The sequence below is a fragment of the Nicotiana tomentosiformis genome, chromosome 7 (genome assembly GCF_000390325.3).
Source record: "Nicotiana tomentosiformis chromosome 7, ASM39032v3, whole genome shotgun sequence".
Lineage (NCBI taxonomy): Eukaryota > Viridiplantae > Streptophyta > Magnoliopsida > Solanales > Solanaceae > Nicotiana > Nicotiana tomentosiformis.
The window spans coordinates 50,357,026-50,384,611 of NC_090818.1; the positions used below are offsets into that span (position 1 = coordinate 50,357,026).

General features: G+C 36.1%; 3 protein-coding genes and 1 non-coding gene across 6 annotated transcripts; 3 read left to right on the plus strand and 1 right to left on the minus strand.

Moving 5' to 3' along the window:
- The first annotated feature begins 4,460 nt into the window (after nt 1-4,460).
- LOC104094171 (uncharacterized) lies at nt 4,461-8,801 on the plus strand. The gene is made up of 4 exons (XM_009600046.4): nt 4,461-4,999; nt 6,081-6,530; nt 7,549-7,861; nt 8,386-8,801. Exons 1-4 carry the CDS (start codon nt 4,580-4,582, stop codon nt 8,520-8,522), a joined length of 1,320 nt encoding a protein of 439 aa, XP_009598341.1. The 5' UTR covers nt 4,461-4,579; the 3' UTR covers nt 8,523-8,801.
- Nucleotides 8,802-11,683: 2,882 nt separating this feature from the next.
- LOC104094169 (EH domain-containing protein 1-like) lies at nt 11,684-17,470 on the plus strand. 2 transcript variants are annotated; one of them, XM_009600043.4, is made up of 16 exons: nt 11,684-12,070; nt 12,163-12,242; nt 13,433-13,501; nt 13,586-13,643; nt 13,757-13,812; nt 13,901-13,940; nt 14,059-14,123; nt 14,499-14,612; nt 14,776-14,878; nt 14,970-15,019; nt 15,394-15,522; nt 15,780-16,031; nt 16,128-16,207; nt 16,672-16,798; nt 16,899-17,042; nt 17,171-17,470. In XM_009600043.4, exons 1-16 carry the CDS (start codon nt 11,986-11,988, stop codon nt 17,354-17,356), a joined length of 1,638 nt encoding a protein of 545 aa, XP_009598338.1. In that variant the 5' UTR covers nt 11,684-11,985; the 3' UTR covers nt 17,357-17,470. The 2 variants fall into 2 exon arrangements, with proteins under 2 accessions (XP_009598338.1, XP_070037621.1); XM_070181520.1 differs by lacking the exon at nt 11,684-12,070 and having other exon boundaries at nt 12,157-12,242; nt 13,449-13,501.
- A 498-nt stretch (nt 17,471-17,968) lies between these two features.
- TRNAG-GCC (transfer RNA glycine (anticodon GCC)) lies at nt 17,969-18,039 on the minus strand. The gene has a single exon. It is a non-coding gene; the product is annotated as a tRNA-Gly (tRNA).
- On the plus strand, nt 18,036-20,173 carry LOC104094167 (upstream activation factor subunit spp27). 2 transcript variants are annotated; one of them, XM_009600039.4, is made up of 3 exons: nt 18,036-18,182; nt 18,389-18,582; nt 19,735-20,173. In XM_009600039.4, exons 2-3 carry the CDS (start codon nt 18,409-18,411, stop codon nt 19,861-19,863), a joined length of 303 nt encoding a protein of 100 aa, XP_009598334.1. In that variant the 5' UTR covers nt 18,036-18,182; nt 18,389-18,408; the 3' UTR covers nt 19,864-20,173. The 2 variants fall into 2 exon arrangements, with proteins under 2 accessions (XP_009598334.1, XP_009598336.1); XM_009600041.4 differs by lacking the exon at nt 18,036-18,182 and adding an exon at nt 18,255-18,278.
- Nucleotides 20,174-27,586: the final 7,413 nt, after the last annotated feature.

A 27,586-nucleotide genomic window follows, 5' to 3' on the forward strand; every position in this document is an offset into this window, starting at 1 on the left:
TATTCTTTAAAATCAGTACTTGAATTACTGAACCAGTTTATCATCGTTTTTCTTTTGCTCTTTCGAAGGCCGAAATAGTAAATATGTATATATAACATCAGCTTGATAGATGGATATATTTTTTAGAATTAAATTCCAAATTCGGCGACAAAATGAAAAAGAAAGAAATAAAAAAAGGAGGGGGAATCAAGACAAGTAAGCACTTCATTGCGTACTTATATTAGAAAACCCCTAAAATATTAAGATGAGGGGCCGATTTTCTGATTGTTATTGATCATTTCTCCATTCTGCATCTCATCCATTATCAAGAGATTTAAAAATGAATTTTTATGGCATTATATGTGTGCGCTGTAACACTTCGATCGACTTAGATTTATAGATTAACTAAGTATTGGCGTTTTTCATTTTTTTAGATATCCTGTAAACCATGTGGCTACTGGCTAGAGACGTGACAAACCTAAACTATTTGTAAGGAACGTTACCTCCTAGCCTATAAGTCAAACCAGAAGAATCGAAACCAATAATGGTACAAGGAGCAAAATAATTTATCTTCATTCAGAAAAACAAGCAATTATTGTGAACTTTGAAGGGGAAAATCATTGAGCAGAAACAGATTTATTTACCTTTTGTTGGGGAAGCACTGGTACTCTTTTTTTATGGCATGCAATATCTCCAGAAACAGTTCATCTAAAATATTAAAAGGGATAAATGAAGAGTGTTATTGCTGTTGAGACCTCTATTTTTGACCAAATAGAGGAAGTATTAGCAAGTAGGAACCTATCCTTTAAGGGAAGTTATTACTAGTATTATTTTGATATAGAAATAAATCTATATAATGATTACGAATTGACTGTTTTTAGCGGTCTAGTGTCTATGCCTGACCAAATCCTTTAACGGGGTTTGTGTAAAATCTAAATATGAATCCTCGAATGAGATTACAGATTTAATTTAGCATAAAATATTATTTTTTTTCGTGCGGCATTTTAAAAAGAATGCATAATAAGTGGAATTAAAGGTTTATTCTCCCAGGCTACTAGGCTAGGACTATGCTCTGGTCTAGAACAAAATAGTTTAAAGTTTTTGAACAAATAAGAAAATCATGTAATAACATTAATCATAACATTAATTTGACTAAACTACTCCGTCTCTCCTCAAACTTTATCTCTCCTTGGGGTTTTTTAAGATCATTTATGTAAAGATCAATTTGAAGAAGAAATTAATGTTTCTTTATTTTCAAAAACGGCACTTAAGAAATGGAGAGATTGACGATGATGTCACATATTGTATTGGAGCGGTATGAATGAAATGAAGGCTCACATCGGGTGATAAGAATGTTCCACCAAGACTTAAAGGTAAGTTCTACGTAGTGATGGTTAGACTGATTATGTTGTATGGGCCAGAGTGTTGGCTAGTCACAAACTCTCATGTCCACAAGGTAAGAGTAGCGAAAATGAGGATGATGAGATGGATGTGTGTGTATACTAAGAGAGATATGGTCAGGAATGAAGATATTCTAGACAAGGTCGGAGTGGCCTCCGTTGTGGACAAGATGCGGGATGAGGGGCTGAGATGATTCAAGCATGTGAAGAGGAGATGCACAGAGGCCCCAGTGAGAGGTTAGTAATGGTAGGTCTAAGGAGAGGTAGAGATAGGGTAAAGAAGTATATTGGGGAGAGATGTTTAGGCAAGAAATGACTCATTTTCAACTTATTGAGGACATGACTCTTGATAGTAAGGTGTGAATGTCGAGAATTAGGGTAGAATGTTAGTAGGTAGTCGTATTTCCTTTCCTTACTAGTTGTACAATATTATTCTTGTATTTACTTATTCTTAGACTTCTATTACTACCTAAGGGTTCTTCTGCTTCGATTTTGATATTATCTCGTTGTTGTTGCTGCTTTCTTTTTCATGGCTTCTTTACTACCATATTTCTTTTTCTAAACTATTGTGATTATATTTTTCTTGAGCCGAGTGTCTATCAAAAATAACCTTTCTACCTCAATAAGATAGGAATAAAATCTGCGTACACGCTATCCTTTCCGAACTATACTTGTAGGATTACACTAGGTATGTAATTGTCGTTGTTGACACTTATTTAGTGCCAAATTGATTTGACTGAGACATACTCATTTTGGATCAAAGAAATTAATGTTTAATTAGCTAGCCTCTCGATCAAGCAAATTGATAATTTAAAAAAGTGCAAGTTTTAGTCACATACGCCCATGGGGGTTTAGGTGAGGAAGGTCTTCCGTGATGACTAAAAGATAGTGTTATTTTTAGCTTAAAGCTCCATTGACTTCACTGTCAGTTTGTCACCACTCATCTTTCACCAACTCATGCTTCCGAAATTTACTAGCACGAAATATTTATTTCCTTATCTGAAAATGACATGTTTGGCAAACATATATTTGCAACAAAAAGCAACAAAAATATAAGATCTCTGAACATAAAAGATTAATTTGATTGAAACCAATCAGACGGTTCAGGTAACTTAGATTGATTGGAAGAATCCAGAATAAATCCAGTAACATGTACGCGTTGTAAACTTTTCCCGACAAAAGGATACCTTCCTCCCGCAATTGCTTTATTTTACACTTTATTGATACATTGCTTTGTTCCAAACTCATAATTTACGGTACATTATCTTTGGCTTTAAATTTAAAGTCATATATATTCTTTCACATGGAGTACTAATAGTCCATTTACTTTAATAAATTAATACACTTTTAGTCATAACACTGAGAAAAAGCCCAAAACCATACATTATCTTTGACTTTAGACTCAAAATCATACATATTCTTCCACATAGAGCATTAATAGTCCATTTACTTTAACAAAGTGGTGCACTTTTAGTCATAACACTAAACACATTTTAATTTTTAACAGAAATCTAAGATCTAACAAAATATCTGTTCCATTTATTTTTTTGTTTACCGAAAGAAATAAAGATGACAGATTTATCTCGATAGCAAATAGTAAATATACATAGAATTTATTTACTATTTATCTATTTACTATACGTAAAATATACATTTTACTAAGAAATGTTAAATACCGTTAATTTTTATTTGCAATAATTTTTATCTAGATAACCTCAAATGTTATCTAGATTTTTTATTATATACATAATATTTACTATACGCTGACATAAAATAAATATACGTAAAATATATATTTTACTAAGAAATGTTAAACACCGTTAATTTTTATTTGCAATAATTTTTATCTAGATAACCTCAAATGTTATCTAGATTTTTATTATATACATAATATTTACTATACGTTGACATAAAATAAATATATATTTATTAGATTTTTTTATTTTAAGGGAGTCAACGTATAGTAAATATACATAAAATAAAAATAAATTTTATGTATATAATAAAAAATCTAGATAACATTTGAGGTTATCTAGATAAAAATCATTGCAAATAAAAATTAACGGTGTTTAACATTTCTTAGTAAAATGTATATTTTACGTATAGTAAATAGATAAATAGTAAATAAATTCTATGTATATTTACTATTTGCTATCTAGATAAATCTGTCATCTTTATTTCTTTTGGTAAACAAGAAAATAAATGGAACAAATATTTTATCAGATATTAGATTTATGTTAAAAATTAAAATGTGTTTAGTGTTATGACTAAAAGTGCACCACTTTGTTAAAGTAAATGGACTATTAGTGCTCCATGTGGAAGAATATGTATGACTTTGAGTCTAAAGCCAAAGATAATGTATGTTTTTGGGCTTTTTCTCAGTGTTATGACTAAAAATGCACCATTTTGTTAAAGTAAATGGACTATTAGTGCTCCATGTGAAAGAATATGTATGACTTTGAATCTAAAGGCAAAGATAATGTATGATTTTGGACTTTTCCTCAATGCAATACATCCACGTTTGTGAAGTTTTTTATATCCAAAATATTTCACATGCACACAAACAAAAATTCTAATATATATATATATATATATATATATATATATATATATATATATATATATATATATATATATCGTCATAAATAATTTTACATTATACACCTTCTAGAGATTTTACCCTACAACTGGTTAATATAACATTTGTATTTTCCACTAAAAAATAGTAAGAGTAACGTCTAAACTCTAAAAGACTCACAAAATACATTTGAAAGAGGATTTTATTCAACAACCACATTTAAATACTAGAAGCGGAAAAACAGTAATAGTAAAAACAAAACTTTTAACTCCAAGCAAGTTAAATTCGCCTCTATAAATTCACACTATCCGTGTCTCTCTATTTAAAACTTGACACAAAACAAAAAAAATAAGTCAATGTCGACACAAAAACTGTTCGAAACCGCAACAAAGCATCTATAGTGGCTGAATCAGGATCAATCATTTCAAAATTCATGCTAGTTTCCAAAATTAGTCTCAGCTGTACTGATGTGTATCTCAACATCAAGTGTAACCCACCATTTCGGACCCCCCTATATAAACCTTTAATTTCTCTTCAACTCCATAAAACATCCTCAAGCGTCTGACCAGACCCGCCAATTCCGGTGCTAGCTCTGTAATAAATCTCTCTCCAATTTTCATCAATGGGAGACGCAACCCAAACCCAAAGCCAAAGCCAATCTTTACTGCCCAAAAACATAGCATATAACCGTAGCAAATCGCATGCGTACGATGAATTGCGCAGTTTTAGGAGATGGCTAAAGTGGATGTGTGTAGATCAATCTGATACTTGGTCTACTTGTCTTTCTTGGTTTGTTTTCATAGTGTTTACAATTGTTGTCCCTTGTCTCTCCCATTTCCTTTTGGCTTGTGCCGACTGCGATGCCACTCACGATCGGCCTTATGACAACGTTGTTCAGTTGTCTCTCAGTGGCGTTGCTGCTCTCTCCTTCATATGTCTTTCTGGGTTCGTTAAGAAATTTGGGCTTCGTAGGTTCTTGTTCCTTGATAAGCTTTGTGATGAGAGTGAGACCGTCAGAAAAGGATACATGCAACAACTCCATGTGCGTTTTCTCTTTCTTATTCTCTCACTTAAATTTTTGTGTGCTCAATTTCAGTTAAAATTTGCTGATCTTTCTATACAATCTTTTATTTTCTGAATTTAGTAACAAAATGACAGATTTTGACATTCTGTTTTGGCATATGTTTGATGATTGGACTGTCTAAAACGCAGAGGGATCCCCTGTTTCCCTATTTTAGTTTAACTTACTTAACTATAGATTGAATTTTTACCCCAAATATCTACCCACTAGTGATTGATGTGATCTCTTTTTCTAAATCTCTTCTTTTTTCTGTGGCTTTAAATTTTTCGCTTCTAGTATTATAAGGAAACAGATGATGCTATTGGATGCGACTGAATTGATGTGATGTAAACGCTCCATATGATTGTGTAACTAAGAGGTCTCACAATGATAACTTTCTTCTAGAATAAATTTATAGTAAAAAGGACAAATCTCTACAGTTTTATTTTTCCTAAAAGAAAAGTACAAACATTTGCTGATGGCATAACTGATTATACTAGTCAATCATTGTTATTGTTGTAGTTCTACAACTGGTGAATAAACGAGTGTTTTGGTGCCTCTTTTTTGAAAGTTAATATCTTCACCGCTGCGATCCTATTCATTTTTTAAAAGAAATCTATCATAATAATCCACAAATCAGTTATTCCAAATCCTTATTATATTTTTTTTTAATAATCGTGGTGTCCGGGCCAGCTTGCGCAGCTCGACTAATTCCACAAGATAACTACCACCTCCCACCAGCAACATGTACCAAGTAACTCTATTCACCAAGGCTTGGATAGATGGAAAGAAATCACCTAGTGTTTTTTGCCTTCGCTGGGATTTGAACCTGACACCTCATGGTTCTCATCCACTTCATTGGCCACTAGGCCATACACTTGGGGTGCAAAAACGAGCTTCCAAATCCTTATCCACTAATAAAACAAAGCAAAACGGAACTGCTATTCACTAATGGCGCCTATTTATTGATATGTTAATCACCATATGGTTTCTAGCTTGCAATTGGTGTGAAATTATAGATTGAACAACATGACGTAACAATGACCGTTTTCTTGATATGCAGAGATCATTGAAGATCCTATTCATTTTTGTGCTGCCATGTTTTGCTGCTGAAAGCATATATAAGATTTGGTGGTACAGTTCAGGTGGAACCCAAATCCCTTTCTTAGGTAATGTCATTGTGAGTGACACCGTCGCGTGCATTCTGGAGCTGAGCTCCTGGCTCTATAGGACGACCGTGTTCTTCCTAGTGTGTGTCCTTTTCCGCTTGATCTGTTACCTTCAGATTCTTCGGTTACAAGATTTTGCTCAGGTCTTCCATGTGGATTCTGATGTTGAGTCAGTGTTGAGAGAGCACCTTAGAATCAGGAGGCACTTGCGGATCATTAGCCATAGGTATCGTAGGTTTATCGTGTTGGCATTGGTATTCATCACAGCGAGTCAATTTGCCTCCCTTTTCATGAGCACAAGATCAAGTTCTGATCTTCATATCTACAAGAGTGGTGAACTTGCGGTATGGCTTCTCATCAGCTCCCTATTTGTTTGTCAAATGTAGGATCTTGTGTTTCATTTTCTAATTATTTCAAAGAAATTCCTTGCATTTCTTTGCTTGATGCCTCTTTGATAAACTAAGTCAATGAATGTGACTTACTGTTGCACTTGGTCCTTGATCGCATATTTTTCTTGATAGTATGCAGTAATTAATGCTGTACTTCACTGTCCAAGCATTTCTAACAACAGAGCAAATATACTAAATTTATAACTATGTACAATTTTTAATCCTCTGGTGTGGGATGGTCAATGGTGTGCAGTTTGTTATACCGATGAAGAGTCATGTAATGAGCTTTCAAGAGTAATGTCTTGCGACAGTTATGTTCCGGTAAAAGGTACTGCAGGGCCAATATTCAGCTATGCGGCGATGAAGTCAACCAACAAATGGCGCTACATAGCCAGATTTTGGCTATGCAGCGCCAATATTCAGCTATGCGGCGATGCAGTCAACCAACAAATGGCGCTACATAGCCAGATTTTGGCTATGCAGCGCCATAATCTGCCGATCAGACAATCGGAAGTTTAACTGCTAACTGCTTCAATTTCCTCTTGACTCTGTCATCATATTTCTCAGAGATATAAAAGTTAGGAAGACTTCTTGTATTTAACGTAGTAATAGTAATAATAATACTAATTACTGTTCTTGTTATTTCTGAAAGTTAAATTCGAAAGGAGATGTCTATTCTGAGTAGCTACAATTCGTCAGTATTGCACTTCAAATCAGATACTTTTCAAGCCAACTGGTAACAGGCTTGTTGTATCCTAGTAGAGCATTGTCTGTTATCTGAAAAGTCGGACAATCACTCTTCTTTTGAGAAAGCGATAATATCAAGCCTCAAGCCGTCTTTTGTTTCTTTATTTTTCTTTTACTTCATATCAAATTTCTAACACGAGAGCCTTGGTCTTTTTGCCTTTTTGTTCCTGGATTATTACCGGTACTCATGTCTTGAAATAAACATCTTCTTCTTCTTGATATGCAGCTGTGTTCTGTCAGCCTTCTTGCTGGGCTTTTGATACTGTTGAGAAGTGCAGTCAGGATTACTCATAAAGCACAAGCTGTTACATGCTTAGCAGCCAAGTGGCATGTGTGTGCAACAATAGACTCTTTTGATTCAGTTGAGGGTGAAACTCCTCCAATTTCTCAAATAGCCAGCAACCAAGTTTTCCCTGTGAGTTCTCAAGGATCATCCGATGCTGACGATGTTGGAGATGAAGAAGATGAGCTTGACAATACACAATTTGTTCCCTCTTATGCCTATAGCACTATTTCATTCCAGAAAAGGCAGGCACTAGGTATGCTGCTTTCACTTCGTTTTTTTTTTTTTTCAAATCCTGAAACCCTGAAAGCAGAAAGTGCAAAACCAAGGTCCGTTGGACTTGAAGTGAAAAAGAGACGAACTGCACGCTTCTTGGGCTGAAGCGCGCAACTTACTGGAAATTAAAAATATCAAATATCTTTAGTCCAACTAAAATTAAATTGCTATCTTCACACCTTGAGTTATTCTGAGGTCGAGAATTCGAGCTTACCTTTCAAAAACTAATTGCTATCTTCACACCATTTTTGTCGCTATTAGTCCAACTCATCAAAGTTGAGATTCAAAGAAGCAATCGAATCTATTCTTGATGGAATCACTTTCTGTGTCACTGAAACACATACTTCGCTTCTCATTGCTTCATTTCTTTAAGTGACGAAGTGATAAATTTTAATAACACTACTTATTTCTTCCTTTGAAATATGCTGTACTACACGTAAAATTCTGTAATATTGTATTGTTCGAATCAACTAACGATGATTTGGTTTGTCGCTTGTGTTGCAGTGACATATTTTGAGAACAATAGAGCAGGAGTTACTCTATATGGCTTTATGCTGGACAGAAGTTATCTTCACACCATTTTTGGTATAGAACTCGCGCTGGTGCTCTGGTTGCTCGGGAAAACTATTGGCATTTCTTGAATCTTTGGATACAGAATTGAAAGGGGCTTTTGTTATTTACCTGTGCTATTGTCTAAAGTATAACATGTGGAATGTAGCATTGTTTTAGAGTGTTAACATATCCGTTGAGAGCGAGCATGTATAGAGTTATTTGTTTATTCAATTTTGTATGGTAATCGTATTATTTCCTTGTGTTATTGGCGATCTGGATCCTCCCCGTTCCTCCTCTCAGATAATGTTGCTCTTTGTACTGGATCTATAAGATGAAAGATGATGTAATTTACATGTTTTTTTTTCTCATGCTCTTGTTTTTTACGGCGAAATTTTTGCCATTTGTCCCTTTTTGTTAAAATAATCTTCTTTTTATTATTTCTCTTGCAATTGATGAGCCTTTTAGATCACGGTCTAAAGATCCTTTTAATCAAACTGAAAATCTTATAAAAAATGTTAGGCCACAGTATAAATAAAATTTCGTAATTTATTGCAAACATTAGTACACAATTTAATGTTTTGCAGGCAAACAAAATTATAGGGGCAAACATTAAAACCGAGCTAATGTTGTCCGGAAGGGATAATTTCCCAAGAGCTATATTTGCACACTTTTTACAATGAGGACAAAATCTAAATAGTGGCCTAAAAGGAACATTTGTGTAAATCCTTCCCATCCCTCCGTGTTGCGAAAATAGCATGGGCTAGTCAGTTTTCGGATTGATAATTGAAAAATAGTCAGTATTTATAAAGTCATTGAAAAATAGTCACTATTTTGCTGAAACACGAAAAGTTCCAGCATAATATGCTCGATTATGAAGCTCCTGCGTATAAACTTCCAGCATATTATGTTGGAACTTCAGCAATTTGTAAGAAAATTGGAATAATTTTTGTATATAACATACATAACGTATATATACAAAAAATATATATATTTCGACTATTATTTTAAGAGCGGCTATTAGAGCTGTCAATATGGGCTGGGCCAGGTTAGCCCAACACAGCTCATGTGGGTTTTAGAAATTGAGGGGCGGGCTAGCCCACCATTTTGATGGGCCTTATAATGGTCAGCTCACCCCAGTCCTATGTGGGCCACGGGTCCCCATGGGCCGGCCCATCATTTTTTAAAATGTAATTTTATATTTTTTCTTTTAGTTCTAACCTAAAAAAAAGATAAATATTTAAAAGTTAAAAAATATCTTATTGAAAAAATTTCGCAAAACTTAATAACTTTTTATATTTTTCCAATATATCACAATAAACAATAAAAAGGTAAAAGACAAGATTATATTTCATACACTAAAAGTCAAAACTCAAAAAAAGTTATTCAAGAGAACGTCCATGACGCTTATGGGATATCCAACACATCATCTTCATTAAGCACATTTGAATCCGCTTATGATAAGGTTGTCTTAACATCTTTATTTTCATTTACGTCCACAATTCATATGCAATATTAATTAGTTAAATATTAAGAATAATTAAATTTTAAAAACTAATAATATTCAATTCACATAAAAAAAATATTACCAGTTTGGGAAAAATCGTGTAGCCAATTTCGTGTAGTAACAAGTGTTTGGACATTTTCATGATGGATGCAATTTCTGTACTTTGTCAGAACACGCCCAACAATGATAAGTGTTGATTCTAATGCGACAGTGGTAGTAGGAAATACTAAGTACATCACGCGCCATCGCTGAAAGATCGGGATATTTTCTAGAATGGTCTTTCCAATACATGACAATATCCATCTCTTGAAACTTCTCAAGATCAAGCTTTAGTTCCTCTAAGTAAAAATCTAATTCTGACTTTCCAGTGCTAGAGGCAGTATACTTTTTATATTTTATATATTTTAAATAAATATTTTTATTAGGCCCACGGCCCGGCCCGACCTCAGTCAAGTCTCACGGGCCGCGGACTTACTCGGGTCGGGCTTAAAAGCCTCGTTTTAAATGGGCTCCAAAAATTCTAGCTCAACCCTGCTAAATCACGAATTAGGCTGGTCTGGACCAATGGGCCAAACCCATATTGACGGCTCTAGCGCCTATATTTTCCGTTAATTAACTCTGGGAGAAATTCAAAAATAGTCAGTTTTACAAGTGGTAACTGAAAAATGGTCACAGTTTCAAAAGTAATCGAAATTTAGCCACTTTTCATGTAAAGATAAATCTGAACAAAAACACTGTTCAAAATCCGGAAAATATTCCAGCATAATATACTGGAGTTCCAGTATATTTGTCTGGAACTTCAGCATATTATACTGGAGTTCCAGCATAATATGCTGGAAGTTCATACACATGTGCTTCAATCTCTAGTATATTATGCTGGAACTTTCCGAATGTTGGAGTTCCAGCATAATATGCTGGAAGTTCATACACAGGTGCACCAATCTCCAGTATATTATGCTGGACCGGTCCGTGTTACAGCAAAATGATGACTATTTTTCAATAACTTTACAAACACTAGCTATTTTTAAATTATCAATCCAAAAATTGACTAACTCATGCTATTTTTACATTAATTCTTCTAACAATAAAAGGTAGCTCGTCCATTCGAGAAAGTGATTGACAAGTTGCATTGCAGCTGACTCCCTCTGTTGTATTTTATGCCACACTGATTCCTTTATAATCTGTTTCAAGAGAAAAACTCATTTTTAAGATTTGAAAACAATTTAACATTTTCGTTTAATCCTTAAATGATATAATTTTATAATCATAAAAATATCATAAATATATTTAAGATTATAAATTCTAAAAGTGATATAACCACACAAATTCACAAGTTTCAAACGTTTTTGTGTTCACGTGAAATGGAATGAAGGGAGTATTTAAATGAAGCCAACCAAACTTTCAAACAGTTTATTAAGACGTCTTATCTCTATGAATTGAGATCGAAATAAAGCAACATGAATAATTATGCTTTAGTTTTAAATAAGTTAGAGTCGGTTATACGAGTATGTACTATTCATGTTATGCTGGTATGTTTAATCTCATCTCAATCTCATATTATATTATACATAAAATAATCAATCCATTATTAGGAAAACAAATGGAAGATACGGATTCTTATCGTCGCTAATCCAAAAAATTAGGTATAGGCAATTTTATTGTTCTCTTGAAGTAGTTATATATATCAATAATGCTGATAGGGCAAGTATAATCCACCGTAAATCTTGAAGTGTTTAGAAGGGACGTTGTTTAGGTTGCGTAATAAGGAACTAATTAAGAGCATAGAACCATTTGACGATAATTAAGGCATCGTTAAGTGAGAAAATGGCTTCTGTCCTGATGGCCCAATGGGCTTTTGATATATAAACAGACACTTTGAGTAATTTGTAGCAGTAGCTTAGTACGTAAATTAATAGTGGGAAAGTGATCCGTGTTATGAGTACATCATTTTCAATAGTCGAGGAATAATACAAAAGGTAGATCTTGGAGAATTTATTTGTTCAGTTCTCTGCATTTCAAAAGGAAAAGAAGAAGAGATCATTTAAGAAATGGAGTTTGATACAAGTCCCATTAATCGATGTTCCAAAGAGCATGAGAAGATCTATCAAGAATGGTTCAATTTCGCGGATTCAGGTAAAATGCTACCTTTTTCCCCCTCTGTGTCATTCAAATAAGAGCAGAAACAAATGAATTTGGCACAATGGGGGTTTATTTATTGGGTACAGATGGAGATGGACGTCTCACTGGAGGAGATGCCACAAAGTTCTTTGCCATGTCCAATTTGCCTCGTCCTGAGCTCAAGCAGGTTCGTCTCTTTTCTTTTATGTTTGTGAATGCTTCAATAATTAGGTGTTAACTGTTTTTTATCTTGTTTAATTTGAATATTTGCTATCCCAGTACTGTTATCATCTTCAGTTTTGAATAGCAGTATTTTTTATATGAGTGGTGTTTAGGTCAACTAACCCTCACCTCAGACTATTCCGCCAGGTACCTGCTACCTCTCACCAACAACCTGCAAGTATCGTGTAACTTTGTCAAGGTTTGAATTGATAGAAGAAATCACATACATTTGAACGCCTGTTTTTTCTTTTAACGGTGGTTCCCGGCCACCTTATGCACACCTCAACTAATTTCACAGGACACATGCTACCTCTCATCAGCACAAATACCGGGTAATTCTGTCCACCAAGGCTTGGACAGATGGAAAGAAATCACCTAGTGTTCATTGACCACTAGGCCACATTTGAACATCTTCAATCATTCATTTTTTTCATAAAATAAGTATGTCTAAGGCCTTTCATTTTCTAGTATATGTATTAAAGGATAAGTTCTCAACTAATTAGCTTCTCGGAATCTAGGTGCGCCTTTTGTAAAGGCACTTTTCGTTTCCTTCTTCGATTCAATAGATGACTTGCTAACTTGATCTTTGCGACGCATTAGAATGACCAACCTATCACTCAAAAGAACTCATGAAAATGACCTACGATCTAGAATGTTAAGCAGAAGATGAAAGACGTGAGCCAGCTGTGAAATCCTCAGGTTTTAGGCCTTCTCTTAAAGGTTAATATTGTCAGTTGGCTCACTGATAATCATATTCAGGTTGCTATCATCTTCCCGGGGCTAATGTGAATAAGATTGAGGCAGATGTTAAAGTTAAAGTATTTAGATAACTTCTAGTGATAAGCAGAATTAAGTTTAAACGGCAAAACAAAAATCTGAGCAAAGGGCAAACTGAACTCTCCTCGCTCCCTTGCGCCTAAATCCTTAAATAAGGTATTTTGTTTTGCTTGAGAAGTCGTATTATCTAGCTAGTTAACACATAAAGATATGTGGCCAATAAATCGTATTTTGACCTATGTACGGACCTTATATTAGTAGCTTGTGCTGAATCACATAGACCTCTTAAGTTTGCGGTTTCCTCCCAGTTTTGACGATTCATTTTCTGCTGCTTAAAAGTGTTTCAACAATTTGTTTCATTTCCCTTCTTTTCCTAAGGTGTGGGCAATTGCAGATTCCAAGCGACAAGGTTTTCTCAGTTTTAGAGAATTTGTTATTGCAATGCAGGTACTACTTACACTCTCATTTCAATTTTTTTGTTAATTCTAGTCCATCTAAAGCAGAAATCTCTCTTTGCTTTTTGATGTGTAGTTGGTCTCTCTGGCGCAAGCTGGCCATGCAGTAACCAATGATCTTTTAAATGCTGATGGTAACTTGCGTAGTTTCATGTTGTTAATTTATAATGTACTGCGTTGTATGACTTTCCTTAGCTTACATCATTCTTCTCATTTACTGATCTTACACATTTGAAATCCATTGCAGTTGATTTTGAAAATTTGCTACCCCCTGCAATGGAAGGTCTGGATGTCTTTCTTGCTGTAAGTATTCTAGATTCACCTTCTACCTTATTTTTCGTTTAACACTGAAGTGACTGAACTGTAACCTTATTTATATCTTTTTAAACAGAAGAAGAAGCCCATGCCTAAAAGCGAACCTGATCAGAATGGTATTTTACCTCATTGCACACAAGAACTTATCCTATCTTTTCTTTCTTTATGGTCTTGGGGCGTGGGGAAGGGAGGTAGATGGTATGATTGCTTCTAACTGTTTGAATGGAGAAGCAGGCAGTGCTCCTGTCCCGTCTGCACCAGCAACTAGTTGGTTTTCATCATCAAAATCTGCAAAGAAGGTGAGTGTGGTTACTCTTTTTAAATAATATCACTCTCAAAATCTTGCATTTTTTTGCTTATTCACTGCTATACAACTTTCGTAAGTTACCAATAACATACTCAAATTATGTATACCTATCAAAAAAGGAAAAAAAAACATATTTAAGTTCTGCATTATGTGGGGTTTTCTTATCGAGCTATGTTGTCAAGAAGTATCTTTGTCCTTTTCCATTAGTGTGAAGTTGTTTGATTTTATTTGTAGACTGTTGGTAGAAATTATTGCATGAGCTTCTCCTATCCCAAATTCCCCGATCACATCTTACAGCACTTCATGGTATGTTAATGCTTAGTTCTTGGTTTGCTCCTAATGCTTCACTTTTTTCATCTGCCTACAGGTCTCTTTAACCTCTGTCACATCAATAGTTGATGGACTGAAGAAGTTGTACATCCAAAAGCTAAAGCCGCTAGAAGTCGCATATCACTTTAATGATTTTGTCTCTCCATTGTTGGTAGGTTGTGCATTTCACCTTCAGTGTTGCTTACTTTAAGATGCTGGAAAATAACTTCTTGCTCTTTTTCCTCCCCTTCAAGTATGCTTCCTTCTTATTGACACGGGAAAACTTGAAAATAGTGATAGATAAACAGCTGAAGTGCTTTTGTTATGTGCTGTAGGCGAATAGTGATTTTGATGCCAAGCCGATGGTCATGCTTTTGGGTCAATACTCCACAGGCAAAACCACATTCATTAAACATTTACTCAAAACCAGTTATCCAGGTTAGCTAATACTCCTTTTTACTTGTGTATGTCTTTTGTCTATGTACTTAAGAGGCTCTTGTTTACATTGTCACGCCCTCTATTTCTATAGGTGCTCACATTGGTCCGGAGCCTACAACAGATAGATTTGTGGTTGTCATGGTATTTTCGCCTTTCTTTACTCTTACTGACTGATTTGTGGTTGTCTTGGTATTTTCGCCCTTTCTTTACTCTTACTGACCACTCTGGTCAGTCATTACTGCTTGGATTATGGTCCTGAAAAGAAGAAATCTATACCTGTCTCTGCCAAGAGTTCAATGTCTTCCTCCATTTAAGTGTCCCAACATAAGGTCCACTTTGAAGACACTTCACAGTTTATAATTTTCTTTTCTTTTTATAGTCTACTATGTACGTCTCTATTTTTCATGTGGGAGTTCAGATTTCTGCTGCTTTTCGCAATAGTTTCACCAATATGGTACATGCTTGGGAATAATTTTCTCAAATGTTGTGATCACTTTCAACTGTGTGTGATACAGAACGGGCCGGATGAAAGAAGTATTCCAGGAAATACAATTGCTGTTCAAGCAGATATGCCATTTAGCGGTCTGACAACTTTCGGAACTGCATTTTTGTCAAAGTTTGAGTGTTCTCAAATGCCGCATCCTGTGAGTTATGGATCAATTTACTTATACTATAAAATGAAACAACCTTTATTTAACCGAGGGTCTATTGGAAACAGTCTCTCTGCCCTTCCAGTGTAGGGGTAAGGCTGCGTACATCATACCCTCCCCAGACCCCACTTGTGGGATTACACTGGGTTGTTGTTGTTGTTGTTGTATAAAATGAAACAACCTTTAACAAAACTCAGAATACTTTGAACTCCTTTTTTCCTGAAACAACCTCTCTCTCATGTTAAAAAAAGTTGTTGGAGCATATTACTCTGGTGGATACTCCTGGAGTTTTATCTGGGGAAAAGCAGAGAACACAAAGGAGCTATGACTTTACTGGTGTGACGTCCTGGTTTGCTGCCAAGTGCGATCTCATCCTTCTTTTGTTTGATCCCCACAAGCTTGATATAAGCGATGAGTTCAAACGTGTGATTGCTTCTCTTCGAGGCCATGATGATAAGATACGTGTGGTTTTGAACAAGGCTGACCAAGTTGATACTCAACAAGTAAGGCAAAAGATTTTTTTTTTCCTTCATTCATGTTTTCCACCGATTTCTGGACTATGCTACTGGTGTGATTTCATCAATTGATCTCAATTTCAGCTTATGAGGGTTTATGGAGCATTGATGTGGTCTTTGGGGAAAGTTCTAAATACTCCTGAAGTTGCTCGCGTCTACATAGGGTATGATCTCTGTATTTTTACAGCTAATCCAATAACTGACTTGAATGGGCATATTTTGGCCAACTAAATGTAATTGAGTTGTACCGATTAATGCTATCTGATGGATTCAGAACGTGGTAAACTAACTCTGCCTCACTGTTGGGTCAAACTTTTGGTAACGTATACTAAGTCTAAGATAAATCGCTTGGGTTTTCAGGAATTGAAAGTTTTCACCTATGAGACGTCACATTTGCTTACTAGATGCTATCATGTGTTTAATATAGTGTACCAACCCACAGTCACTCCTCTCTCTAATGCTTAAGTGCAGATTTAATCTGGACACTTCAAATTAAATATAAAAATATGCATGTTCATTTCGGATAATGTCTTCAAGTCATTAGTTTTAGATGGAGCATATATAAAATTTTCATTTCCATTTGGAGTTTTATATTTTTCATTAGCATTGTGATGTTTCGCTTGCACAGATCATTTAATGACAAACCAATGAATGAAGCTGCTACAGGACCACTTGGGAAAGAACTTTTTGAAAAGGAACAAGATGATCTCCTTACAGACTTGAAAAACATACCAAAGAAGGCTTGTGATCGTCGCGTAAATCCACAATCTCACTTTGAGTCTTTATATTGCTCATATACTCTGCTCAACCTATTCTTTAAACAAGGACTAAAAGACTGGTTTTTATTGTGTACAGATCAATGAATTTGTAAAACGTGCCAGAGCTGCGAAGATACATGCATACATAATAGGTCATCTCAGAAAGGAGATGCCTGCTATGATAGGCAAAGCCAAGACACAGCAGAGACTCATTGATGAATTGGAAAATGAATTTGGAAAGGTTTAACTCTCTCAAATCCACCCACATATTTACATATTCACTGAACTGTCATTTACATGTTCACAATGTTTATAGTGTCTATACTGAGCACTAGTATTGTGTGGTAATGCCCAATTTGTCCCAAACAGGTTCAAAGGGAATTCCATCTGCCTGCCGGGGATTTTCCAAATGTCGAACACTTCAGGGAAGTTCTTGGTGGTTATAGCTTTGATAGGTTTGAGAAGTTGAAGCCCAAGATGATACAAGATGTTGACGATATGCTTGGTTATGACATCCCTGAACTTCTCAAGAATTTCAGGAATCCTTATGACTAACGAGGCCTAGTGCTGTTAAAGTTTGCAGTTATATTTGCCTGAATTTTGTTTGTTACTATATAACTAAGTCATTGTATCTTGTAAGTTGTAACCTTATTCCTTTTTGGTCTCACATTGAGAATTTCTGCAAAGAATTTGCGCTCCACTGGGATCAATCAACCCATACTATCAGCCGGCAATTATGATGGCACATAAAACACATTCTCAGAATTTTGAATACAGGAAGATACTTATTTCTGTGTTAGCATGTCTCTTTCTTTTCTCTTGTTATTTTCTTTAAATCAAACTGAAGGGCTTACAAGAAAAGCAAAAGAAACTGCACTAGACTCTGAGGCTGGCAGAACAGGAGATGCCCGAAATACCAAGAAGTTCACTGAAAAGTACATAGGAAAAACTTGCACGTGGTGTTTACACCTATAGGTTATCATGGTTAAATAAAAATCAAGGTAAAAGCGTGCATTATTTAATTATGAGTAAGTAATATTAGTGTATGTAAATATGGAAAAAGGTAGAGAAAAGAGCTCAGACACGCTGTAGTATCATCCTAGAATCGGACAACTGCGGAGACCCTTATCACCGCTCGGAGCTCCCAGAAGTCATCACGGCTCTTCATGCACCAGCCGGGAATCGAACCCGGGTCTGTACCGTGGCAGGGTACTATTCTACCACTAGACCACTAGTGCTTGTTGAGGTTATTCCAAAGATGGAAAATTAACACTTTCTAAGCCTGCACAAGCCATAAAGGAACAGAAAAGGAATTCGCAATAACGACGAGCTCCTTTACTCGTAGTTCGTAAATCTCATTCCAGAAACTATGAGCACCTAGGTCTGGCCTTTCTCCCTTCTTATATCTGCAACCCTGACTTGTCTATTTTTCTGTTTTGCAGTTCTCGTTTTAGAGTTAACTTTTTGAACTCAACGTGTTCGTTGAAATTCCTCTTACCTTTTATGGGATCCAATTATGCTTATGCATTTCATTCACAAGCTCTCTAACCGCAAAGCTTTTATTTTGTTATTTGTTTCTTCTTGCAGGGAAACGAGAAGCTAACACGATGCTACCACAGCGGATGAAAAAGGCTATGACAGACAACCCAAAGAAATTAGCCAATTTGATTGACCTCGTAAATCTCCCTTCAACACTTAGAGAATTCATGGGTCAGTCACAGACTTCTCGCTTAGGTTGTTTTAAACGTGTCTGGTCTTACATCAAGGAAAACAATCTCCAGGTATTAACATCAATGAGGGAATATCATGCTTGATTGTTCTTCCGTCCCACTTTATATTACACTGTTTTGAAGTTTAAGATGTTATCGATATAACATTATTGATAGATGAAGAATGTTAAATTAATGGTTGAAAAGTTGGTTTTTATAAGAGGCCTATTCAGAATTTTACCGGAATACAACCTTTTTTGAATATTGGGTTTTGGATAGGTTATTTATACATAAAAGTGATTTCTTAACACAAATACATGATTTGAGCCAAAGTTAAAAAAAAAATTCCTGCTAAACCCGTAATTGAAACTGTAGACCTGCCTGGTTTTGATAGAGAAACCATCATATCAAAGTTTAAGTTTGAATAGTTTAATTAATTTGAATTTTAGAAAGTTGAAAGTTAAATGGAATGGTGTGAAACATTTTGGAACATCTCAAAAAAGGAATTATTGCCATATAAATTAGGTAAGAGGAAGTAGTTTCTTGTATTTATCGATATTTATTATTAAATGATATTCTAGTTGTTTAGTATCTGCTTGTTTGATAATTGGCATGGTTTTCTTTCAAACGATGTTCTGAAAATTTCTTGTAAGATAGAGTGAGAGTCTAGCACTGAGACTGGTGGCTGCTTAAACGTTAGCTAAGCAAACAACATTAGACTAATGGGTAAATATGTTTAAGTGTGTCTGTAAATGAGCATTGCTAACCTTTGTCTACTCTGGACTGTGGAGCCAACGCAAACATGTATAGATAACAGTCGATCACTTCTGTGATTGGCTTAGGCTTATGTATAAGATTACTCTATTTCGTACGTCAGCAAACATATTCTTTTTATCAAGCAATTTTTTCCTGATGCATAGAGGAAATAGTTGTTCATTTCTCCCTTCATTTAGTCATTCAGTTTTTCTCATGTTTTTGCATAAATTTTTTCCAATTTGATTCTTAGATGATTTCACTTTTTTGGCTGTGGTTGTGGTCCATCAGCTGTCTGCGTGCTAAACTAATGTGGTGCATACAATTTATAGACATTTCTAATAGGTCTGTAGGAAGCTGTTGTAGATATTTCTCCCGTCTATGTGCTTGAAATATACATTTGATCAGTTTTAGACAGAACTGCATATGATTTTGCGTTAACGTGAGTTTTCTGTGATGTTCTGCTTTTAGGATCCAAACAACAAGAACTTAGTTAATTGCGATGAAAAGTTAAAGAGTATCTTGTTGGGTAAGCCCCAGGTTGAGCTTACTGAACTACCCACACTGATCAAGTTGCACTTCCCCAAGGCACCAAGATGATCGATTTTGTTGTAATGTTTGGTTGATGTGCTTATCCTCGATTTTTTTACTAGATTCCATGGATTTTATGAAGGACTTAAATTGCACATCTTGGTAAAAAGGCTTGCTTACTGTTCAAGGTTCTACAAGTAGAAACATATATCATCTTCTGTGGATCTCCATAGTTGAGACCATATCTCCCTCCATTTTTAATTGTTTTGGATAATCTTTATCGTATCTCTTTTTTATCTGTATCGCTCTCCTTTCCATTATGAGTTAACCAGCCTTCCTTGATGAACTTCATATTAGGAATGAGACTGTCTTCATCTTAGAGATCCTTGATAAACTCTGGCTCTTTCAACTATTGTGATTCATTCTTGGAATGCTTAAGCTATTGATGGTTAAGCAACATGCCACACTTATAAGAATGTTACAGTATGAGTTACATAAATATTGCACCTGTATATTTGTGAAAATATTTTGCACATTATTCAAGATAATATATGTAATAGAGACCTGATTCATGATTTTATAATGGAAACATTGGAAACTAAATGTAAGAATTAACAAACGCTCTTAGGGGTGGTTAGGTACTACAATAAGTCCTAGATAGGTGTAATACATTGATAATAAGATACATATTGTTGGTCTGAAAGGCGGATATAAAGGCTTCAAATAGAAAGTGCGTTTGTTTTGCAGTCGGTATGGCTTTTTTGCGCTATTCGTGTACATGTCCACCACCCAACTGAACTTCATGCACTCGTGATAAGAATCCTTATCGAGTAAAAAATATTTGGGAGAGCTCAGATGCACTAATGTATCGTCCAGGAATCGGACAACTGCAGTGACCACTGATGCTATACCCTGGCATTGAACCCAGGTCTATCCCATGACAGGGTATTATCCTACCACTAGACCACTGATGCTTGTTGTTTATTTTGTTTACCATAACGTGCTATACTAGCTGTGGAGGCCTTTCGGTGATTGACCTTTCTTTCTCTCTTCCCCTGTCTGATCGATCGAGCTCTTGTAATCAATCGCAACCCCCTTGAGGTTTATTAACAATAGGTACCAAGTCTTTTATGGCTGTGAACTAGACGATTTTGAGGATGAATAATGAATAAAAAGTTATCCCGACATATACTCGTGCACTCTTTCATGAGCTGGACTCGAACTAGCATCTCTGGGAGAAGTTATTATGCTGGAACAACAAGCACCCAATTTGCCTCATTTTTCTAAAAAAATTCTTGAAACAGGACATTGGCGACTTAGATTTACATATATTCCTTACCTTGTTATCCACTTGTAATCCCCAACCTAAGTTGCTACCTCGTCATCCATTTCTAATCACCAACATGCTTGTTGTCCTTGCCTACTTTGTCACTTGTATAAGCAACCCCAACCTAATAGTGTATGAAACTAAAAGGAGAACAAAACTTTTGGAATATTAATTTGGAGATCTATAAAATTATCTGCATTTTGCATATTAGAAATTCAAAGTTCTAGCTTGTCCTTTGAAATAATTTTACAAAAAGGAAGTACAACCAATTTTGAGACGTATTCCATCAAGCAAGACGGGATATATGGTCAGCAAGGACATCGCCATCTTCGATTTAAATTAGAATGCACAATTGAGAAATACCATTTGAATTCAAGTGTCATGATTTCTACTTCTAATGCTTATGATTGTGTATTAGACTTTTCTTCTCCTGTTAACTATGTCCAAAAAAGAAAATCAGGGTGTAAGCATTTTGTTTACTTACGATGAATGAGAATAACTCAATGCAGGGTAGGATCAGTGTTTTAAAAGGCGAGGCGTTTTATCTGTCATTGACGAGCGCAAAACACAACACGAAATTAATACTTGCTAGCCAAAGATAGTATAGTAAAATTATCGTCTCCACAGGGATTGGATTTAAACAATGTTCAAGTAATTTCTAGCTTAACGCTATTCAGGATGATTAACACGTTGGTTGGGATGATTAATAACTAAAATTAACTATGAAACTAAAACAATTAACAATTGATCACTAGAAGACAAGAGTTGAGCACACTGAAATATCAATGGGAGAAATAAAGGTCGTGACAGGATAGGTACAAGATAGCTATTTGGGATCTAACTCTAGTTCAATTCACTCTAAAGTTCTAATGATTCTCACGAATTCACTTGATGATTAGTTTAAACGTGTAGTCAAGACTAATCTCTCGGTTAAATCTTAACTCTACGAAATGAACTAATATAAGCACTGTGAACATATGCAAGCATGCGTTAATGGATTAGTCTTGAGGAAAACGTCTCTCGAATATTCTCCTAACTTGAGTTAATCAACAATTCAACAAGCTCTTTCGATTACTTAAAAGAACCACTGAATTAAACCAAACAAAATAATGCAAAGATAATCACCAAAATATTCCTCTTTCGATTAAATAAACTAGTGAATAAAGTTGCAATCAATTCAAAACTCCATAAACGAATTCAAGCAAAAAACTAGAGTTAAAGTCCACAAATATTTATCAAAACAACATATCCGTCAAACCCTAAGATAAAATACTCTATATTTATGGAAAAAATCATCACAAATAAAGTTGAATAATAAGAAAACAAGAATTCAATCCAAACTCGGGTGTTGAGTTGAGGAAAAAATGATGAATCCTTGTGCTTTGAGTCTTCAATACTCTTCCAATCTTCTGTAGGTCAAAAGTCCTCTAAAATTTATGTTTTTGATGTATTTATACCATGTAGGAACGAGCCCGGACAAAACTACCTTTTCCAAGCCGAATTGGGACAATTGGACCGCGGAAATACATTGGCACAACGCGCCATGCGCCACATTAGTGAGGATTTTTAGAGAGTTGATTTTTTCACTCTGCAGAAATTTTGCACTAGCACCCTGCACCCCGCTACGCATGGCGCGACGCAGTAGTGCAATTTTCTCAGAGTAATTTTTTTCCCTCACTTTTTGATATCCAGACTTAGTCCTCGACCTCAAACGTGATCCCGACTTAATTCCATGAGTTTTTACTCAGACTTCAATGCTCCAACTTGTTCAAATTAGCTCTAAATTATCTTAATAGCTCGAAATCACTTTCTGCAAGACATAAAACACACAATAAATGCAATACACTAATATTTAAGCTCAAACACAAGTAAAATACAATATTTGGAGTGCAAACTACGATTAAAATACGAGTTTCTAGCCTACCATCAATACCCCACACTTAAACCGTTGCTCATCTGATCCACGTCCAATCCGCACTCAATAGTGAGTAAAAACGGTCGTTGGAAGAATAGTACTCAACAAGGGTCGAGGTCGATTTTCGCAGGGAATTACTATGGGTGTTAGGAGTATACACTTGACGAAAGCGAATGGAATAACTTAATTGCACTTCCAACAAAAAATTTTGATTTCTAATTCTAATTTTACTTAAGCAATTATAAGCTAAGAAAAGAAACTAGAAGCAACTGATTGTTTTTGGTATTTTTTTCAAATAGTTAAAAAACCTATGGATGTGACTATAACCTAGGTGTTCACCTAATGAGTTAAATACGTTAACACTTATTTTATCGATTGGGGTGTATTATAGCTCTCAACTCTATGTTACTCACTCAATACCTCTCGGTCAAAGAGTGATTTTGCCCAATTTGGCTTTCTCAAGCCCAAATGGGTATCAAACTAAATAGTTGATATGAGCTCAAGTCGGGTTCTTACTATCTCTAGTTTGAACCCTTTAATTAGGCTAATCAAACCCTCAATTAGCCCAATTCCTTGTTAGCCAAGTTATCCTAGACTAGGTCCCTCTTTCTCAAGTAGAAACTAAGTCAAAAAGGCATAATCAATGTTTGCAACCATTAATTCTAAAATTGAAGCAAAAACTAAGCTAAATAATCAACACTCAATCACAAACAAGCATTAAATTAAATACCCATAAAGTTTACACACTAGGGTTGGGTAACAACCCTAGTAAGAATCTAGCTACTCATGGTGAAATTTGAAGAAAACAAAGAAGAAATGCTAATTAAACTCATAATCTAAGATTAGAATGATAAAATACGATATTTAAGACCTAAAATAATCACAAAATTACTAAAATGGCAAAATATAATGATTACAACAGCTCAAACTTCGAAACTTGACCTAAAAATGTGAAACTCGTCTATTAATAGTGGCCCAAAATTCGCTGACAAAAATGCCCCTCGGGAGGTTTTGCGGCCGCACAATTCCATGTGCGGTCCGCAGATTGCTTCAGCTAGCAAGGTCTTGGATTCTGAAGCTGCATAATTCTGGATTGCGGCTACAAAGCATCTTCTGCGGCGTCTGCACTTCAGCAAGGCTTCAGGTCGTGGTCTTTTGCACACTCTCTAAATTTTGAATCATTTGTCAGTACACACCTTGTTCTGGAGCCGCACAATTCATGTGCGGTCCGCATATTGGCTAAAACTTTGCTGGGCTCTTTTGCTTGATCTGCGGCCGCAGGTGGAATTCTGCGGTCCGCACTTTCTTCTGCGGCTGCAGAAATCCTTCTGCGGACCACACTTCTTAAGTTATGCGCCCTTCTTTCCTTGTGTGTCGGAACACTCCTTTTTGAGTCGGATTTCGTCATGAGAGCTCAAACTTCTAATATTTTTGCAATTTGCACACTTTCATTAGTTTCAAGAACATAAATCAATACTTTCAGACTAAAATAAAAGTAAATAGGTGTTAATAAGTAGTCAAAATCTATACTTATCAACTCCCCCAAACTTAAGTATTTGCTTGTCCTCAAGCTAATAAATTAGTTCCCAATTCTTTAGAGTTAAGGGTCATTTCAGCAAGCCAAAGGTGAGCCATTCACACACTAGTTAGGACTTACAATTACCCACACTACTCATGCATTATCAACAAGGTGACAAGTTAAATATTCATGCACATATAGTTCTAATGTGACATTTGATCTTCAAGAATTGACTTTACTCATCAAGGATTCTTGTTTTATCATGTAGGTCATGGTGGACTCCAAACTCTTCCTCCTCTAATTTCCATTTGCCAAGATCACTTAAGAAATTAGCACTCAATCTTAAGATTCATGAAAGGTTTACTCGTCTCTCACAAGAGAATGTCACAAGTACGACTTCAAGTACCATAGGCTTGCCCATCATGTAGATCGCCACTAATGTAAACTCACTTGGTTCGAAATCAAGTAGGACTCCTTTTGGGTTACAATGAAGGCTTTTGGATTAGGGTAGGATACCATATGGGTAAGTGGTTACACCTTTCCTTAAGCACTCCATATTTTCATTTCTCATCTCACAATTACCAATCCTTAGAGGCATTTTCTTTTCATTGGGGACTAGAGAGACTTAACATCACTCTTTCTTGTTCATGTCATTCTTTTTCTCCCTTTTTTGATTGTTCATGCTAGGGATCATTACCTATTTTTTGATTCCATCAACCCTTCCACTTATCCACGTTTTGCATTTTTCTTTTTGTTCTTTTCTTTTCTTGCCTTCTCATTTCATAGAGATCATTTCTTTTCTCTTTTTGTGCCTTGATACCTTTTTCAAATTCCTCGTCTCTCCCCCAAACTTATGTTTTAAGCCGCTTGTTTCACAAGAGTGTTAAGAAAACTCCGAGTGCTAAGAGAGAGTCACGACAAAATGGGTAAAGGCTTATAACATGGTTATCAAATGAGAAAGGCTAGCGGCTCAAAGGATAACGACATTGGTTGGTAATAGAAAACTCAAACGGGCCAAGGAAAGCCTACAATCACCTCTCAAACCAAGAAAATCTTAGGATTTCGCCTTGAAACACATTCAAGACAAGTTCTAGACCCTTCGCACGGATACTTGGACTAGCAACAATTCATCTCACCCCTCACGCAACTAAATTGTAAAAGAGGATAGAGTCGAGAGCCTACAACGACCACATTCACGTTTAAAGATCACTATGGTCCAACTAAACCACTCGATGATTAACAAAGTCAACTCAAGAGTCACAAAGTCACTAACTAGAGCTATTTCTTTCAAAACCTTGTCTTTAACCATAAGCACGTAGTTAAGTGTGTTGGTACCAATTGAAGTATGATTAACTGTTCGAGAATGACTTTATTAGGTCTTTTTATTCATTACTACTATTATTATTATCTAAATACAAAAACAGATTCATTCCCTTAAGAAGGTTGTCACACCATCCATCGTTGGGATGAGTCACCTAGTTCACATAACAACTATCTTTGGAAAGAACCGCAACGTTAAGAAAACCAAAGGCTTATTATCTCCTAAATCATAAAAAGAAGCTACTTAGCAAAACAAGAACTGATATGAAAAAAATAAAGAAGCTAATAAGCAAAAACTACTAAAGAGAGATAAATATACATAAGAAAGGAGAGAGAAGCTAGATAAATAAAAATAAGAAAGGAAAGAGTATAATCAAATTATTACAGACCAAATGTATCAAAGTGTACCAATGTGTCAAATAAACTCTACCCCCCCCCCCTCCCCCCCCACACACACACAAATAAAAGTAAGTATTGTCCCCAATGCTTAGCAAAATAAGAGTAAAATAGGAGAGGGTGAAGAAAACTCCCTAAGGATCCTTGGACATCTCAGTGTCCCCAGCAATGTCATCTCCCTCAGTGTCAGCCAACTGAATCTCATCATCCTCAAATCTAAGTATGGCTGGGTTGTCGAACATCGCACGCACTGCCTCAGCAGTGTCGGCAGCAAGGTTTGGCTCGTCAAACTGGCCAGCTGGTTCTACCGGTGCAGATGGTACTGAAGGATCTGGGGCAGACTGGTGCGGGTCAATCAACATATCAAAAGGAAGATCTCCAGCTGTAGCAAGTCTAGTCACCTCCCGCCGGAGCTTGTCCACTGTTTTCTTGCTGACCTGGGACTTCCTCATCTTCTTTACTTCCTTTCCCAGTTCCTCAATCACTGACCCAAGTTGTACCAAGGTGTCCATGATCGTCTTCTGGTTCTTCAAAATATTCTTCAGTGTCTCATCAATGTCAGAAGGAGCCTGTGGTGCCTGACAAGTGGACTGCTGCAACAGTACTAGACAAGTCAGACAACTTAGAAGTAGATGTTTACATCTAGTTGTTGAGACTCGCCAATGTATGGGAGACTCGCAGAGCAGATAGGGGAATTGTGGGCACGGGCACTGGCTTTAGAGCAACTGTAGGGGCTGTGGTAGGAGATGAAGATGATGGTGGAGGAATAACAGTGGCGCGGGTAGAAGGCTCAGCAGAGATGGATGGAAGATCAGCTACCTAAAAAGCTACCACTATTGGCTCATCAGACTGGCCTGCGGTGGTAGAAGGCTGGACTTTCTTCTTTGGGTTGCTCGCATAAATCAGAGAATACGAGTCGAATGGCTTCTTCGGCTTTACCTTGGTGTCAAAATCTCTCGGCTCTACCTTTGCATCAATAAGGTACTCTGTGATAGTGTTGGGATAAGGGTAGGCCAAGCTGTCCTGCCGTGCAATCACTAAAATGTTGACCGACATCACTGCACCCACATTGATTGGGTAACCGGTCATGATGGAAGACACTAACACTGCCCGAGGGATAAGAAGATGAGTCTTATTATGGCATGGATCCAACCTGCTTCAAACAAAGGTCTGCCACCGTTTAGCCTCAAAGCTCAAAGTAATCCCCTGAATGGGAACCCCAACAGTAATCCATGGTGGTGGTTGTCCTGGTGGTGCTAGAATCTCAGCCAACCAAGGTCGGACTTCCTCCTTCAGTGCGCGCTTCTCCAGATAT